This window comes from Eumetopias jubatus, unplaced genomic scaffold (assembly GCF_037043125.1).
Source record: "Eumetopias jubatus isolate StellerSeaLion01/CBP00866 unplaced genomic scaffold, mEumJub1_p1.0 scaffold_8, whole genome shotgun sequence".
Taxonomy (NCBI): Eukaryota; Metazoa; Chordata; class Mammalia; order Carnivora; family Otariidae; genus Eumetopias; species Eumetopias jubatus.
In genome coordinates this window covers 127,548,463-127,564,634 of record NW_028274814.1, presented here as the reverse complement: position 1 = coordinate 127,564,634, position 16,172 = coordinate 127,548,463, and the positions used below count along the sequence as shown (strand labels likewise).

The 16,172-nt window shown below is 48.2% G+C and overlaps 1 protein-coding gene across 1 annotated transcript in view; it reads right to left on the bottom strand.

The window, feature by feature from the left end:
- Positions 1–16,172, bottom strand: part of ABTB3 (ankyrin repeat and BTB domain containing 3) — a 298,415-nt gene that overhangs the window by 48,197 nt on the left and 234,046 nt on the right. Inside the window, exon 5 of the mRNA XM_028088606.2 lies at positions 757–922. Coding sequence (XP_027944407.1) covers positions 757–922 — 166 coding nt within the window. The remainder of the gene's footprint in view (positions 1–756; positions 923–16,172) is intronic.

Genomic DNA, 16,172 nt, shown 5'->3' with positions numbered 1-16,172 from the left:
TTTAAAAAAATAATGTGTGTGTGTGTGTGTGTGTGTGTGTGTGTGTGTGTGTTAGGGCTCCTTGCTGCTCAGGAAAATTCTTAGCTGCTATTCCTTCCCTGGAACTCGCTGCATGAGCTGTCCATATGAGAAACAGCTCCATCTGTCCCTTCTGACTTTCCATCTGGGGCTCACATTGAAAACTGCTGTTTGTTTTCTCTGTCCGTGACACTTTCACCCACATGGTGTCTCTTGATTGGTAGACACATGAGCCTCTCACCGTACCTCAGTTTCAGGGGCTTGGGGGACAGCTGCCTGTTTCTGAGGTGCCTCCTAGGGTTCCCCAGAATGACTTCTGTGTATCTCAAACATCCCCTGAAAGTTTGGTAAAAATACTCCCGGAGCTGTTCTGTGATGCAGTAACAGAAAGGCAGGCAGAGAACTAATTTTAACCACACTGAAAAAAGGACTTGAAGGACACATGCTAAATATAAATGATGGCTATCTGGGTGATGGCATTATTTCCTTTCTGGAATAGGCCTGTTATTCTCTACTTTCCATTTCAGCTGCAAAAGATCATGTGCAACTTCTATAAAGATGAACGAGGATGTTTTTGTATTTTAAAAACTAAAACTAACTAAATTAAAAAAAAAAAATCACCCTAAGTCACCAGTAGGGGGAGTGTGTGTCCAGGGCCTGCTGTTGGCCATCTTGGCACGGGACAGTGCACCTGGTGGAGGGGCGGGGGGCATCCACTCAGACTCTTGGACCCTGTACCTGTTCACTCATGGTGTTGATCCCATCGGGCCCCAGGAGAGACACTGCCTGCTTCACCAGGTCTGTCCGCCCACAGTTCAGCATCCGGAAACCCAGGTCCTGCTTAAACTTGGCTTCGATGGCCACTGCATCCAGCTTCCGAGAAGCACAAAAGCAGTCGTCGGCCCTAAGGAAGGGAGAGATGGTCAGTTGGGTGCAGCGGCTTCCCCGGGAACTGGTCCTTGAGGACCAGGAGAGCTAGAAAGCACCAAGGATCCTTTGCATTTTCCATGTCAACGGCCTGTTCCTAGGCTGCAATTAAAATATGGATGTCTTGATCCTTTGCCCTCCTAACTGTTGCACCTCTGTCTTCCTCCATGCTTCCAGAGCATGCTGAGCTAAGTATGGTGAGAGCTAATATTTACTGAATGTTGACCATGGGCTAGGCACTCTGCTAAACTCTTTACGCGAGTTAGTTCGTTCAACCCCCACACAGCCCCAAAAGGCAAGTACTATCATTACCCCTCTTCTAACCATGATGGTAAATACACAGATAAAGGACTTGCCCAGGGCCACAGAGCCAGCAACCTGTAGTGGACCCTGTCCCAGCCCCCTTTCTATACCCTCCTCTTGCTAACCCAGAGGATGGAAACTGAGGAAAAGAGCCACGTGTTTAGAATTCTGGTCCCATTCCTGCTTCTAACTAAGCCACTTTGTGGCATAAAGAAAGGTTCAGTTTGTGAGGGAACTACCTTCTTTTTTATCGTTGGAGGAAAAGAGAGGGGCTACTGTTCCCAAAAGTCCATGGCACCGAGGCTCCGGTTCATCAGTAACGCTAGGACCCGGGGGAGAGCCCTTCAGGGGTGAACCACAAAGGGAGCCTCAGGAAGTGGGTGGGATGGGTATGTGCTTGACTCTTCGTTTGGTTTCTGATGTATCATTCATCTCTGCCTGGGCAGAAGGCTACCGTGAAATAGGAACCCAGGACAGGAGACAGTAAGTTTGCTTCTGGCCACCAGAGGGAGCTGATGCAGTGAAGATAGAAACCAGAGAAAGAGGACTGAAAGCTTGGTGTTGATGTGGGGTCTAATCTGCATGCACAGCTCAGGAGCTGGGCGTCTGGCTAAGCCTCCAAGGGCCTAGTTGTATGAGCACGGGGAGAGAACAGGGAAGGCCCACAGTTGACCAGGAGCCTGGACTCCAGGATTAAGACCTCTTCATGGCAGGCTGGGGAGCCTAGACCACCCAACACTGTTGGAGGACTCTCTAGGGAAGACGGAGGGCCCCGCAGTGGTGGGGGAGGACTGAAGGACCCTGGGCCTCAGCGTCCAAGATGTGATGGGGTTTGTGCAGTAAGGCTGGATACATGGGGCTTTGGACTTGGGACTGTCACAGTGAGGGCTGCTAGATTTAGCGAATAAAAATACTTTAGTAAATACTGCATGGAACAAACTTACACTAGAATGTTATTTGCTGTTTATCTGAAATTGAAATTAAACTTTTTTTTTTTTTTTAATTTGGAAAAGGGCAGAGCCACTGCCAAGATTTGAAAAGAACACAGGGAGAGACCACAGATCCCAGCATTTCCAGGGGAAGAGGGGAAACCCCCGTGTGGTGGTGGGCTGCATCTAAGTTTCCTAAAAATAAAAACGGTCCAGGCCAAATGGACAGGACAGAGCAAAGAGGGTGAGAGCAACAGGGCCAGGTTCTGGGGCATACAAATAGAGGCTTCTGGAAAGGGGAAGGGGGTGGTCTGCATGTGTTGTGTTGAGATGTCTGGAGCCCTGATTGGGTGGGGTGTATGTGCAGATCTTGGGGAGGTATCAGATTTGACTAATGTGTAGGGAAATTAGGGTAGGGAAAGTAGGGAAAACTTTTCTTCTAACAGACCACTATCTAGTCCGGGAAGAGGTCGATTTGTGAAATCAAGAGCCTCCTTCTTGAGAGCAAAGATGCTATGAATTGTCATTGTCAGTGAATTTGCAGTTTCCTCTCTCCTGTGTCTAAGTCCCTTCTGCTCTCCTCCATGCTTGACTGACTCTCTCAAATGAACATTTTTTTTTTTTTTTTTTTTTTTGCTGGAATCAAGTTGAATTCCATGTGACTGGAGAAATGTTACTGAGCACCTACTCTGTGTGGGCACCATGATAGGGGGCTAGGAGCAGGGAGACACAGACCCCACCCTGTGTTCCCTGAAAACCCAGACTCATAAGCCAATAACTCCAAGAACATCAGCACAAGTGTTTACCAGCTACACAGGCCCTTGATTTTAATTACAAAGAGACAAATGGCAAGGAAATTACTGTAGCTAAGATGGTGATGATAGTAATTGTTATTATAGGAAGCTAACGTTTATTGAGTTCTTACTATTGAAATCTAAGCTCTTTCCCTGTATGAAGTCATACAGTCATCACGACAAGTCCACAACGGAGGTGCTATCAGGGGCCCCATTCTAGAGCTGAGGAACCTGCCCACGTTACAGAGCTGGCAAGCAGTGAGCCCATATGCTACTGCTTTCCTGAGCGTATCTCTTGGACGTCTTCCGGACTCTCAGATGTGGCATGTCCGAAATGCAACTTTTTCTTAACATGTCTACACCCCCACCCTCCAAACCTGCCCCCAGTCATCCCATCTCTGTGAATGGCACCCCTGTCCACCCAGGTGCTCAGGCCAGAACCTTCTTCCATGCTCATGGCCATTCCATCAGCTGTTGAATTCGCCACCCCAATCCCAAATCCATCCACGGCTCTCCAGCTCCACTGCCCACACATGGGTTCCAAACACCGGCCTCTCGTCTAGATGAGTGCAGTGGCCTCCTCACGGGTCTCCATCCAAACCAGTCTCTCTCTCTCTTTTTTTAAAAGATTTATTTATTTCAGAGAGAGAGAGAGGGAGGGGGGAGAGAGAAAGAGCATGAGCGGGGGGGGAGGGGCAGAGGGAGAGGGAGACAAGCAGACTTCCTACTGAGCAGGGAGCCCACCGCAGGGCCCGATCCCAGGACCCTAAGACCACGACCTGAGCTGAAATCAAAGGTCGGAGACTCAACCAACTGAGCCACCCAGGTGCCCCCAAACCAGTCTCTTATGCAAGAGTGAGCTTAAAATGTAAGTAAGACTGTGTGGTGCCTCTGCTTCAAACCTTCCCATGCCTTCCCCTGCACTGAGACTAGAATCCAGCTCCCGGGGCCTAGCCCACAGGCTCTGCAGGGGTGGGGCCCGCCCCGACGTCCTTCGGCAGGTGCCGCCTTCCGCTGGCCTGGGTCTCTCCTGCCTCGAGGACCTTCTTCTTGCTCTTCCCTCTCCTGGCTCGTTGCGGGGCTGGCTCCTTCTCACCCCTCAAATATGAACTTGAATGTCATGTCCCCAAAGGAGGCCTTCTCTAAAGGAGGGCACACCCCTTTCCTGCCTTTACACGTCCCATCTCTGGCCAATTTCATCCTCCCCTTTCTTAGCACTTTTCACAACCTGTGACTACTCCATTCTTTTGTCTGTCTGTCTGTCCGTCCATCTATCTTACTGTTTGTTTGCTGTCAGCCTCCTGGGGGCAGGACCACATCTATCCTGTGGTGCCTCTTACGTGCTTGAAGCATACTGTCTTGACTGAGAGGGGGGCCATGCAAGACCTGCCATTTATTCTTGATAGCAGACGCCAGGAAACACCTGTTTTTCAAGATCATACCCTCAAGATCATTTCCCTCAGTCATACAAAATGAGTCATGGTTCCGCTTACTGAATGTTACCAGCTAAAGCAGGTAAGAAACAGTTTCCATGAAGGCTTGTGAAAACATGGCTTTCTATTCAACCTGGTTTGTTAGAAAATTTAACTCTGTGACATTCAAATTCCTGCAACATTCCTGTAAACACGACTCAGAGCTCCACTGACTCTTTCTGGAAGGCCTCGGAAGGATCTGCCACTGAAGACCAATAGGTCCCCTGGGGCCCGGGCGAATACGTGCGCCTTCCGAAGAGTGGGACTTATTTATGCAGAAATCTATTAAGCCACTCACCTGGGGCTTCACCAGAAGGTGATCAACTCTGTGGTTTTCCCCTCTAGTGGCTTTCAATGCCATAAAAAATCTGATCAGTTTAAGTAAGAGGTCAGCTACCGAAGTAGTCCATTTCTCTGATTTCTCAAGGGCCCCAGCCCCAAGAGATTGGCTCGATATTTTCCACCCCTTCAAGAATGTGACTTCAGAAAGATGTTTTCCAGGAAGCCTGCAGGCCTGAGCATAGCAAGCAATCGAGTTGCCTTTTCTCCCCTGGGAAGGAGGCAGCATTGGAAGCACTGGAAGGAGGAGGAGGGCTGTTGATGCATTCTGCTGATCTCTTGATGCATTCTGCTGATCTCCTGATGCATTCTGCTGATCTCTTGATGCATTCTGCTGATCTCTTGATATACTCCCAGTGACAAATGCAAGCAGGTGAGGCCTCAGACACATTTTATTCATATATTCATTTTTAAAGCTAGCATACATGTGAGTTGTGAGCATGAACTCTGGTTCCCAGTGCTGCTCCTTAGCAGCTATGTGATCTTGGGGCAAGTTCCTTAACCTCTCTGTTGTTCAGTCTTCTGAGCTGTAAAATGAGTTTAGTAAGAACACCTTCCTCCTAGGATTTTGGATGTGGATTAAATGAGACAATCCATGTATAGAGCTTAGCACACGGCTCTCATGAAATGTTAGCGATCTCATATCATAATCGTTACTGTAAATCACAAAGCAAGGTGTAGACCTGAGAGAACACACTGTATTTGGAAGGACCAAATACAGAGACTTGGAGACTGAAGAACACTGTAGTAATAGCGCTTCTTAAGGTCTCAAATTAGACACCATAACTAACAAATTCCACCAGACTAAAGGCAGTCCTTCTCCCAGTGGGGAAACCCTGGCCCCCAGAAAGGCTGCCATGCCTCAGCATGCTTTTGAAGTAAACGCTAAGTGATGACGGAGGTTGGGAAGGCAGGAGGATGGGGGTCACGCTTGATGAAGGCACAGTTTCTAGAACAGTTCAACCAGCAGGAAATGGCAGAGCAGAGCCACTCAGGATGCTGGGGGCCTGCCTAGCTTGGCTCCCAGCCCCTCTTTTCTCTCTTACCCCCAGGACCATTCCTGACTCCACTGATGCTGGAAAGTGCCAGGCAGTTCCCAGGCCCCCTGAGCATGGACTCTAGGCTAACTCTGGTAAGCCCATCCCCAGGGGTGTGGCTTGGATGCCTGACAGCCTGGATTTGTCACTAACTGTTTATGCTGTGCACCTAACCCTGCACAGGTAACTTAATCTCATTCCATTTTCTCACGTGTATTAACAAATATTAACAAATTGTATATTAACAAATAACTAGTTCTTACCATGTACCAGGTATATTATAACTTTCTGCAAATATGAATGTGTTTAATTCTCACAATAACCCCACGAGGAAGGCATTATTGTTACTAACTTTACAGATAAGGAAAAATGGGGCACAGAGAGGTTAATTAACTTGCTCATTGTCACACAGCTAATAAACTAGGAGTGAGGATTTAAACCCAGGCAGTCTGGCTCCAGAGTCTGTCCCACTAACCACTCTGTACAGCCCAGTTCTTAGCAATGTGCTGGCAATCACTGGGCTTCCATGCATGACTCTGGGATCTGAGCCTCAAAGGCCCAGACAGTCCCCATGACCATGACCTCCCCTTACCAGTAAAAAAGAAGCCACTCCTTACTGTATGCTCACTGTGTACTAGGCACCATACCAAGGCATCATACCAAGTGCTCAATTCCTACCACTTCAACCGACCTCTCCTTGAAGGCACTGTTACCATTATTCCATTCTATGGACAAGGAAACGGAGGCACAGGTCTGAGTGTTCGACAGCAAAGCTTGTCTCCCATGGAGCAGGCAGAGCCTAGTGCTCAAGACCTTCTGTGCTTCCTACCTGCTACCTTGGGCAGGAAACTAACCTCTCTAAGCCTCTCTTTTCCTATCTGCAAAGCAGGGATGATAACAGTAGTACTTAGGCCTCTATCTGTGAGGAGGATTAAGAAATAATACTTTTGAGCTACTCAGCACAGCATGTGATGATAACTGTACACAGAATGCATACTTATTTGTATTTTTATATGCACACTATTTTGTGATGGTAGGTTCTCTTTCCAGGGATTTAACCAGGCATCTGGAAGTCCACCCCCCTCCCATCCTCCCACTACACACTTCTTGAGTCCCAGGGCAGGTTCTTCCTTGCCCCCCACAGCCCTTTCCAGCTGCCGTGGTGCCCAGTCCTTACTGGGGCCTTGTTTGCAGAGCCTTTGACAGCTCTGATCTTGCAGCTTCTCGCTGCCACTTTCGTGTTGTCGTTCTTGTTCATCTTGGTCTTACCAGCAGGCTGGCAGCCTGGGACAGAGCAACTTCCCAGGGGGGTGGGGGTAGGGGGCTGTGGGAGGGGTGGAGCCGCTCTGCCCTGCTCCCATGGAAGATGCCAGGGCCCGCCATCGTGGGGCGCAGGCAGAGGTGTTTGCCTGCTGTGGGGATGACTCTGGGGGGGATGCAGCCCGCCCTCTGCTGCCTTGGCCCCAGGACCTGTGATTTGGTTTATAGGATGGTTCCCAAGGCTGACAGTCACATTAGTTGCCTTGGAACAGAGTCAAGATATTAACAGTAGCCCGAGAAATAGTAAAGATCTACAGTTTTCCTAACACACTGTAGTTAATACTAACAATGGCATTTACAGGTAGCGTTTCCCGTGCTAGACATTTTATAGGTAATAGCTCACCTCATCCTCCAATCCCACTGGTCTCTTTTTCTTCCCTTCCTTCCTTCCTTCCTTCCTCCCTCCCTCCCTCCCTCCCTCCCTCCCTTCCTTCCTTCCTTCCTTCCTCACAGAGAGACACAGCAAGAGAGGGAACACAAGCAGGGGGAGTGGAGAGGGAGAAGCAGGCTTCCGGCGGAGCAGGGAGCCCGATGCGGGCCTTGATCCCAGGACCCTGGGATCATGACCTGAGCCGAAGGCAGGCACTTAACCGACTGAACCACCCAGGCGCCCCCCCCCCCCCGCCCCCACTGTTCTTTTTACAGATGAAGAAGCTGAGGCATGGAACTTCTGTCACTTGCCCAAGGTCACACAGCTCACATACAACTGGCATTCAACCCCGCTGGTCTGACTCCTGAGCCCACGTTCACGTCTTGCTTAAACCCTCACAGGAACCCCAAAAGGCAGGCTTCCATATCCCCACCTTACCTGAGAGGCATTAACTAGCCTGCCTTCAAGTCACTTGGCTCCTTCTACCATTCCAACCCAGGCTAGGGGAAATGCCACGATTCATTCATTCCCACATTCTGTTCACTGAGCACCAGCAGCAGGCCGGTCAGGGTCAGGTGCTGGGTCCAGCAGCAAGCGAGCCAGACCAGGCCCTGCCCGCCCAGGCTGCACGGAGAAGGACAGTAAGCAGGCTGTTGGCTATAGTGGTGACCACATCATAGAAAACGGAGGGGTCTGGGAGAAAAATGAGAAGCATAACCCTAACTCCAAGTCCTAACTGAGGCTCAAAGAGCCGGCCTTTCATGTTCCTCGGTGGGATGCCAGAGAGATTTATGATGTTGAGAAGGAGACAACGATGCTGATTTCATTTATCTGGAGCCTCGGGAGCTCACTGAAGGGTGGCAGAGAGAGAACTACTGATGTATATGCCAACACAGCCTGGTTCCTGGCTGCATAACGCCGGTTATGGTGTAACCAACTCTCTCTGGGCTTCCGCACACTCATCTCTAACATGGGAAGAACAGGACACATGCGTTCAAGTTTTGTGACGAATAAGGGAGACCGTGCACATGAACCTATTCTGGCTACTCTGGAGGCCCTGTTGGAATATGGACACACGCCTAGAGAATGTGGGAGGTGGGATGCTGACAGAGACTATGAACTTCTAGAAGATGTGGCCATCGGCCAGCCATCCGAAATGCAACAGAAACATCATGGAGTATGTATGTATGTTTCCTCAGGGACAAGGGTAACGTGTTGGCTCTGAGGCAACCCCTAAGCCAGACATGGAAAACAGGGCTAATCTCAGGCACCAACTCTGATTCATTCGTATGGCTGGTTGGAGTATGGTGTGAAGGAGGATTCTGAGGCCAGGTCTCGGCTTAGCCAGGCAAGAGGAACACCAGGGCCCTTTAAAGAAACAGTTCTGAAAGCAATTGGTAAGGCGGGGATGTAGGGCCCGGGTAAAGGCTTAGATGAGTGTGGTTTGAAGTCACGGCCTTACCACCCATCAGCTGTGTGACCTTGGAGAAATCACATTTCCTCCAACGGCCTCAGTTTTTCTCATCCAGAAAAAGGGGGCCTGGGGCTAGTCAAGCTCTTGGGTGCCTCCCAGCATGGGCATTTTCTGAGTTGATCCCATGTTTTCTGGTGCTCATGAACGGGATGAGCTTTCCTCCCTTCCTCCATCCCAGCCCTTGAGCTTCTCTGTTTTTGCTCTTAAGTCACGCAAACACTTGTTCATGGCCAAGAGGATCATCTGGGAAAGAGATGTGTGTCAAGGAGTGCTGTCTCCCAGCATCCATTCCCCACCCCTCTCCTCAGAGCAGTACAGAATCTTTGGCCCTCACTGAGTTTTGGCATGGCACGTGGCTGTCCAGTTAGAAATTCTATTTCCCCTTGTGGCCGGCCACAGCCATTTGACTGAAGTTCACACCAACAAACATGAGCAGAAGGGATGCAGGGAACTTTCGTGTCCCGGTGGTGAGTTGGAGCCAGCCTGAACTGGCTGGGAAAGCCAGCTGTGTGCGTCTTCCTGACTCTGGGTTGGTGACATCTCCTTGCCAGTCTGAAATCAGCCATCGTGGAAGTATTTACACCACAGAATCTGGCAGACACTACAAGCCATGGCTCCCGCTATTCTGCTGTTGAACATTCACCGGCACACCACTGTCTACGTCATCTGCTTAAAAGGAATGTCCTAGCTCTGGCATAAGAGCCCCATCTCCCCCACCCCAGCTGATAAGCAGACTTGCCAACATCCTAACCATGCAGGTGAGCCCAATGTGCTAGCTAAGGCATGGTTGGCCTACTTTTTCTTAGTAAGTGAGGTCGTCACTGTTTTAGGCTTTAGGCTAGAGGGTCTCTGTTGGGGCTTGAGGACAGCCATAGACAAATGGGTATGACTGCGCTCCTGTAAAATTTTATTAAAAAAAACAACAACAAAAAACCAGGCTGACTCATGGGTCGCAGTTTGCTGATGCCTGCTCTCAAGGAACTGCCGAGCAACAAGATGGAAGGATTTGGGGTCTTCAAGGGATCCTGTGGAGCAGAGCTGCCCCATCGGCCTGCACTGGCTGATGTATTAAATGACGGAGAAATAAACACCTATTTTAGTTAAGTCCCTGGTACTTTGAGTTACTCTTGTCAGGAACCAAGAAAGTAACTGCTCCTTATGGCTACTCTCCTAATGCATCAAAACAGAAACATACCTTTCCTAGAATTGAAAGGGTCAGATTTGGCTGCTTTCTCCCATTTCCTAATTTCTGTGTCTCTAGATAAGAATGCAGGTCCAAGGCAGGGGGTACGTAGGAGAGTAGGTTCCTGGGTCTCGTTTACAAGCGTCTGGGGACCCGCAGGAGAAAAGCAAGACAGCGTGCTCTGAGCGTGCCTGGGTTTGCACTGGCCAGGCCGCCTGGCGGGGGGGCGGAGGGGGCTGGCGGTGCATCAGGCCTGCAGGTGCTCCCTGCTACGCCCGGCTCTAGTTTCCCAGTTTATTGGGCACCTGGATGAGGTCAGCCTACGGGAGGCGGGGGGAACAAGGCCAAGAATTTGCTGGCAGCAAAGCAGCTCAGTAGTTCTCAAAGAGCCTAGAAGAAAGCCACGTTCTGTTCTTGCTGTGAGGTGCAGGAGGTCCACCTGGAAGAGAACTTCAGGAAGCGGGGAGATGTGCAGGGTGTGGGTGCTGAGGGGCAAACTGTAGGCCAGGGCATTCCTAAGACCCATGCTGCTGGGGCACACACGTGCCCAGTCCTCTCTGCTGTCTTCTATCACGCTGGGTCCACTCATGTGTTCCCTGCCTGGCCCTAGGCCTCTGAGTTTGGACCCTGGACTAGTGAAGGATGAATGTGGTAAGTACCAGAATCATAGATAGATATTAAGGAACTAGTATGTTAAGAATTCTTCATTAATTCATTCTGATCACCTATTACGTGTCAGGCAGTGTGCAAGGCACACTAAGTGCTTCCATTCTCAAAATATTTTATTGATGCCTAAATAATAATGATAATAATAATAATAGCAAACACATAAAGCATTTCTTGTGTGCCAGGAACTATTTTAATTGTACATATATATACACACAGAGATGTAAACATATGCTACACATACCTGTGAATGAATACGTGATGGAGTATGCATGTGTATTTACATGTAACATATATACACACACACACATATACTCATTCACATGTATGATCTTATCAAATCCTTGCTTTAACCCTGCAGAACTTATCTGTATCTTTCAGAAGAGGAAACTGCAGCACAGAGAGGCTAAGAAACTTACCCAGCTCCCACAGCCAGCAGATGGTAGGACTGAGATTGGAACTAGGCAGGCTGTTGCTAGAGCCCTGCTCTTCCCGCCCCACCCCTACCCCAGTGCCTGTCTGTGCTACTGAAGGTCCTCCACGTTCACTTAGATGCTATTCAGTTGCTGCCTGGCTCACTACTGGGCCGGGAGCCAAAGAAACGTAAATTCCCACGCACAGGCCGCAAACTCGAGGCCCTCTTGCAACTGCCCCTTCCGAGAGCTCCCCATCACCTACCCAACCATTTCTTCTTTCTCACCGTTCCAGCCAATAAGGCCCCCTGCCCATGCCACATGCACATCTCCTTACTGCTTTCTTGCCTGCATGCATGGTGTGTCCTCACCTCAGATCCTCTCCCTCTATCCTGCTTTCTTTCAAGTCCTGCTGCAGACACAAGTCCCACTAAGCAGCAGCTTCTGGCTTGCAGAATCCCAGAAGGTCAGTGCTGAACAAGAGCACTGCGGCCAGCTCCTAACCTCGCTAAGGTCAGGGTACCAGAAGCCTGAGAAACGTTATCTAATCGGAAGGGGTCGCAGATGTATTGAGGAGCAGAATCCGTGTCTTCCTCTAAGGTCATTTAGCAAGTCTCTCTATGGATACCTTTAGACTTGTGTAGAGCAGCAGCTCTCAACCAGGGGTGCCTCTGTCACCCAGGGTACACCTGGCAAATGTCTGGAGACAGTCTGGGTGGTGACAGCTAAGGAGGTGCTGCTGGTGTCTGGTAGGTAGACAGATGCTGCTGACAGCCTACAATGCACAGCACTGCACCCCCACACCCCCCAACAAAGAATAATCCAGCCCCAAATGTCCACAGTTGAGAAAGGTTGAGGTTGAGAAATCCTGGTGGAGGGTAATAACATTTTTTTTGCATCATCTCGTATAGATCAAGCAGTTCCCATTACAGGATTCTGTAAGCGTGACCACAAAATTGTGCCTCAGAAATGAATTGTGAAATGACAATTCAGAGGACGACAGGCCTGACTTGGATACCAGCCCTGCTCATCACGCTTTCCCAAAAAGCCAAATTCCCTTTCATAGGCTTCCAGGCCCCCAGCTGATGAGTTTTTCCTTTTCTTTTGGGTAGCAAAAAGATGAACAAATTGAGACAGTTTGGTGCTGAAGTGAAGTCACACCAAGATCTCCGTGCACCTTTGTAAGGAAAAAAATCGTATTATTGCAGCAAATGGGACATGTGATGGTGCCAAGTTCCTAGGAGAAATCTTTGTCCAAAAATTGTGTCTACTTGCTGTTTAATGCTGCTACCAAAGTACAGAGAAGGGCCGGCTCATTGACCTGTCTCGGATAAGGTAAAGAAAGTGTGCTTCCATGTCTTCCTCCCAGCCAATCTCTTCTGCCTCGTGAGAGATCCCAAGGGGCCTGGAACCCTTCTCCTCTGCAGAAGTAGATGGCCAGTTAGTGGCAAAACCCACTGTGTTTGCCTCCCCACAAAACAGAAATTCCGGGTCTGTTCAAATATGTGAAAAAAGAGCTCTCTCAAATGCAAGGGCTACAAACACCCAGGGGAATAAAACTAGTGTGCTCATTTCTGAATGTGCTGTCATGTTCTTTTGCGTAGAAAGTAATGAGGCATCATCACTCGCTTTGGCACCACGGCATATTTTAAAAGAGTCGAAAATGAGGCCTATCCTTTAGAGAAAAGGGTCACCCCTAATTTTGGCAAGCTCTTCATGTATCCCTCTTTGGCAAAGGCTGGTGGTTGTCCTCCAGAGGGTCCTTTATCTCCTTCATGTATTTTTGTAGGACCTGAATTTTTAGCCGGGCACATGGCTGCCCAGAGAAAGGTGGCTTCTGGACAATCAGATGCAGCCACACGACTAAGCGCTGATCAACAGGAAGTAAGGGAAGTGGTATGGGCAATCTCTGGAGTCTGCTCTATCCTTCTACTTGCCTTCTTCCCACTAAACAGAGGAATTCCTGGTGGGTGGGGTCAGTCATATCACGCCATGCCATCACTACGGGATGGCAGAGCAATAAGAGGGAAGGTGCCTGGATGCCTGGCTTGGAGTTGCCGTAACACCCCAGACTGCTCATGCCTGGACCGTTGTGTGTGGGAGAATTTCAAACTCCTGTCTTATCCAAACCACAGGTATTTTGCAGGTCTGTTACAGCTAATGAATCTGTATCCTAATGAATCCATTCCACAAATGGGTTTTTAAATTAAAATCAATTCAGGGAAGGGGCGCCTGGGTGGCTCAGTCGTTAAGCGTCTGCCTTTGGCTCAGGTCATGATCCCAGGGTCCTGGGATTGAGCCCCGCATCGGGCTCCCTGCTCCATGGGAAGCCTGCTTCTCCCTCTTCCACTCCCCCTGCTTTTGTTCCCTCTCTAGCTGTGTCTCGCTCTGTCAATAAATAAACAAATAAATAAATAAATAAATAAATAAATAATCTAAAAAAAAAATCAATTCAGGGAAGCACACAGGAAGTGCCAAGTACATGCCGGCTACTGGGTTAGGTGCTGGAGATTCAAAGAGAAAAGTATACACACCATCCTCCAAGGAATCTAGAAAGGACTAGAGGTCTTCTGTGTAATAATTTTCACAAATACACACACACATCAGTTGTTGCGGTACAAGGGCAAAGCTTGAGTGTGACCATTCCAACACTCCCAGGGACACCAGTCCCATAAGATGCTCTACCGTGGGTGCACAAATGTTTTCTGCAAAAGGCCGACTAGTAAATATTTTAGGCTTTGTGGCCATATGGTCTCTGTCGTAACTACTCAATTCTGCTGGCTGTGTGAAAGCAAAGTGTGAAAGCAGCCACAGACTATAATAAGCCAATGGGTGTGGCTGGTGGTCCAGGCTATTTCATTTATAAAAACAGGAGACAGACAGCTCTAGTTTGCCAACCCTGCTGTACAGTATTTAAACAGGATAACCTTCTCCTTGGGACGTACAAGAAACATAGGATGTTAAAAGCACTGAGAGTTTTTAAAAACCTATTTGATTTTTATTTAGGCCAATGTTCCCCAAATTTATTGGACCACTTGCCACTTTTAAAAAATAATGCTTATTAACAACAAAGAGCTGGTCTTCTAAATATGCTGTTACAAACACTGGCTAACTAACTTTTATTGTTAATAAATTAATTTAGGGCACACATAAAATAAAAAGGTAATACAATGACCACCTATATGCTTACCACCCAACCCAGTGGAAAAAAGAAAGCATTGTAAATGCTCACAAAGCATTACAAGTACTACACCCCCCCCGATTCTGTCATGCTGTCCACCTTCCTGAGATTACCTTCTCTCTTCAGTTTGACATTTATCATCCTTATGCATGCTTTATACATTTTACGACTTTTACTCAATTCCTGATAATATACAGACCGTTTTGCATTTTGGTAAACTTTATGTAAATGTTAGCACACTACACAAAATCTTGCCTCGATTTGCTTTTCTTTTTTCTTTTTTTTACACAATATTATGTTTCTGGGATTTGGCTGTGTAATAACATGTAGATCTGGTTCATTTATTTTCCTTGCTACTTGGTATTCTATCGAATGAACATTTATTCATTCCTTCTCTTGTAGACAGCTTGTTTCTTTCCCTTTTTCTTTATTTTACTATTATAAATACAAAATGAACATCTTTGTATATGCCTCCTTATTTCCATACGGAGGAGTTTCTCTGGGATATAGACCTAAGAGTGGAATAATGTGTTTTCAAGTTTACTTGAAATTAAATTCAGAGTGCCCGCTGGTACAGAGGTGGTCTCACTGTTCTACATCTTTGCTCAAATCTGGTATCATCACACTGTAACTTTTTTTGCTGGATCCAATGGGTGTGAAAGGCATACCTGGGTGTGGTTTGGAATGCACTTCAGGATGACTAGTGAGGTTGAGTCCTTTTCATATATTTCTCGGCCATTTGGTAGAATATTTCCACGTTAAGTCTTCACGAGGATCTTTGGCACTGGTCCATGCTGACTCTATTAGGTTGGTGCAAGAGGCTGCCATGCACCTGAATTTCTAAGAGGAACTAAGGCTGGAGGCTGAGCCTTTCAAGATGAATCTGTGGGCCTCGTTCAAAGTGACTTTCACATTTCCCAATGTTGATTCTCTGACTGGAGCTATCCCTTTGGCAGAGAGAACTGGGCTTTGGAGTCAGACAGACTTGCTTTGAATCTAAGATGGCACACCTTCTACACGTGATGGTGGGCAGGTTTCCTAACCCCCGGGAGCCCCGGGGTTCTCGGTGTGCCAAGGAAAAGAAAGACCCTTCATATAGCTGAATGGAGCAGTGTGTGAGAAGCACCCACAAGACACTGGACAGTGTCTAGTCCAGACAGGTTCTTGATCATTAGTTCCCTCTATCATCTGCTAAGATACAGGAGCGGCCACGAGCTGAAGCTCCACCTATTTCTTTCCATTTTTTGTGTGCCTCAGTTTCCCCCACAGGTAAAAGTCTCATTCCCATCTGCACATCTAACGTCAGGCCATAAGACAGAATAATCTTCGGGGCTAGACAGGCCTCTGGAGATCACTGAGTCTGGTGGTTCTTAACATTTCCTAGAGCAATTTAATGAACCGATGAAAGGGAAGTTCATTCCGGAAAAACGGCCCACACACCCAGCATGTCGTGAAGACTACAGACAAGCTGAAGGAGGGGGCCCGCTCCTTCCCTGTCACCCAAAGCCCCTTTGTTGTCATGGCTTTGTACTAAGTACTTTGTACTAAGCACATGCCTCTGTAATAAGTACTGGTTGCCTGCCTAATTGTGAAGGGAAGATACTGTTCCTGTGTAAATAATATGTTAAACTAGAGTTTAAAAGATTCACTGGCAGGTAAGTCAAGAAGCACCCTGGGCAGAAATTTAACAGACTCAAGAGGAGGCCAAAAAAGAGAAAGAAAAAAAAAAAGTCCCTGTTCCCTGGA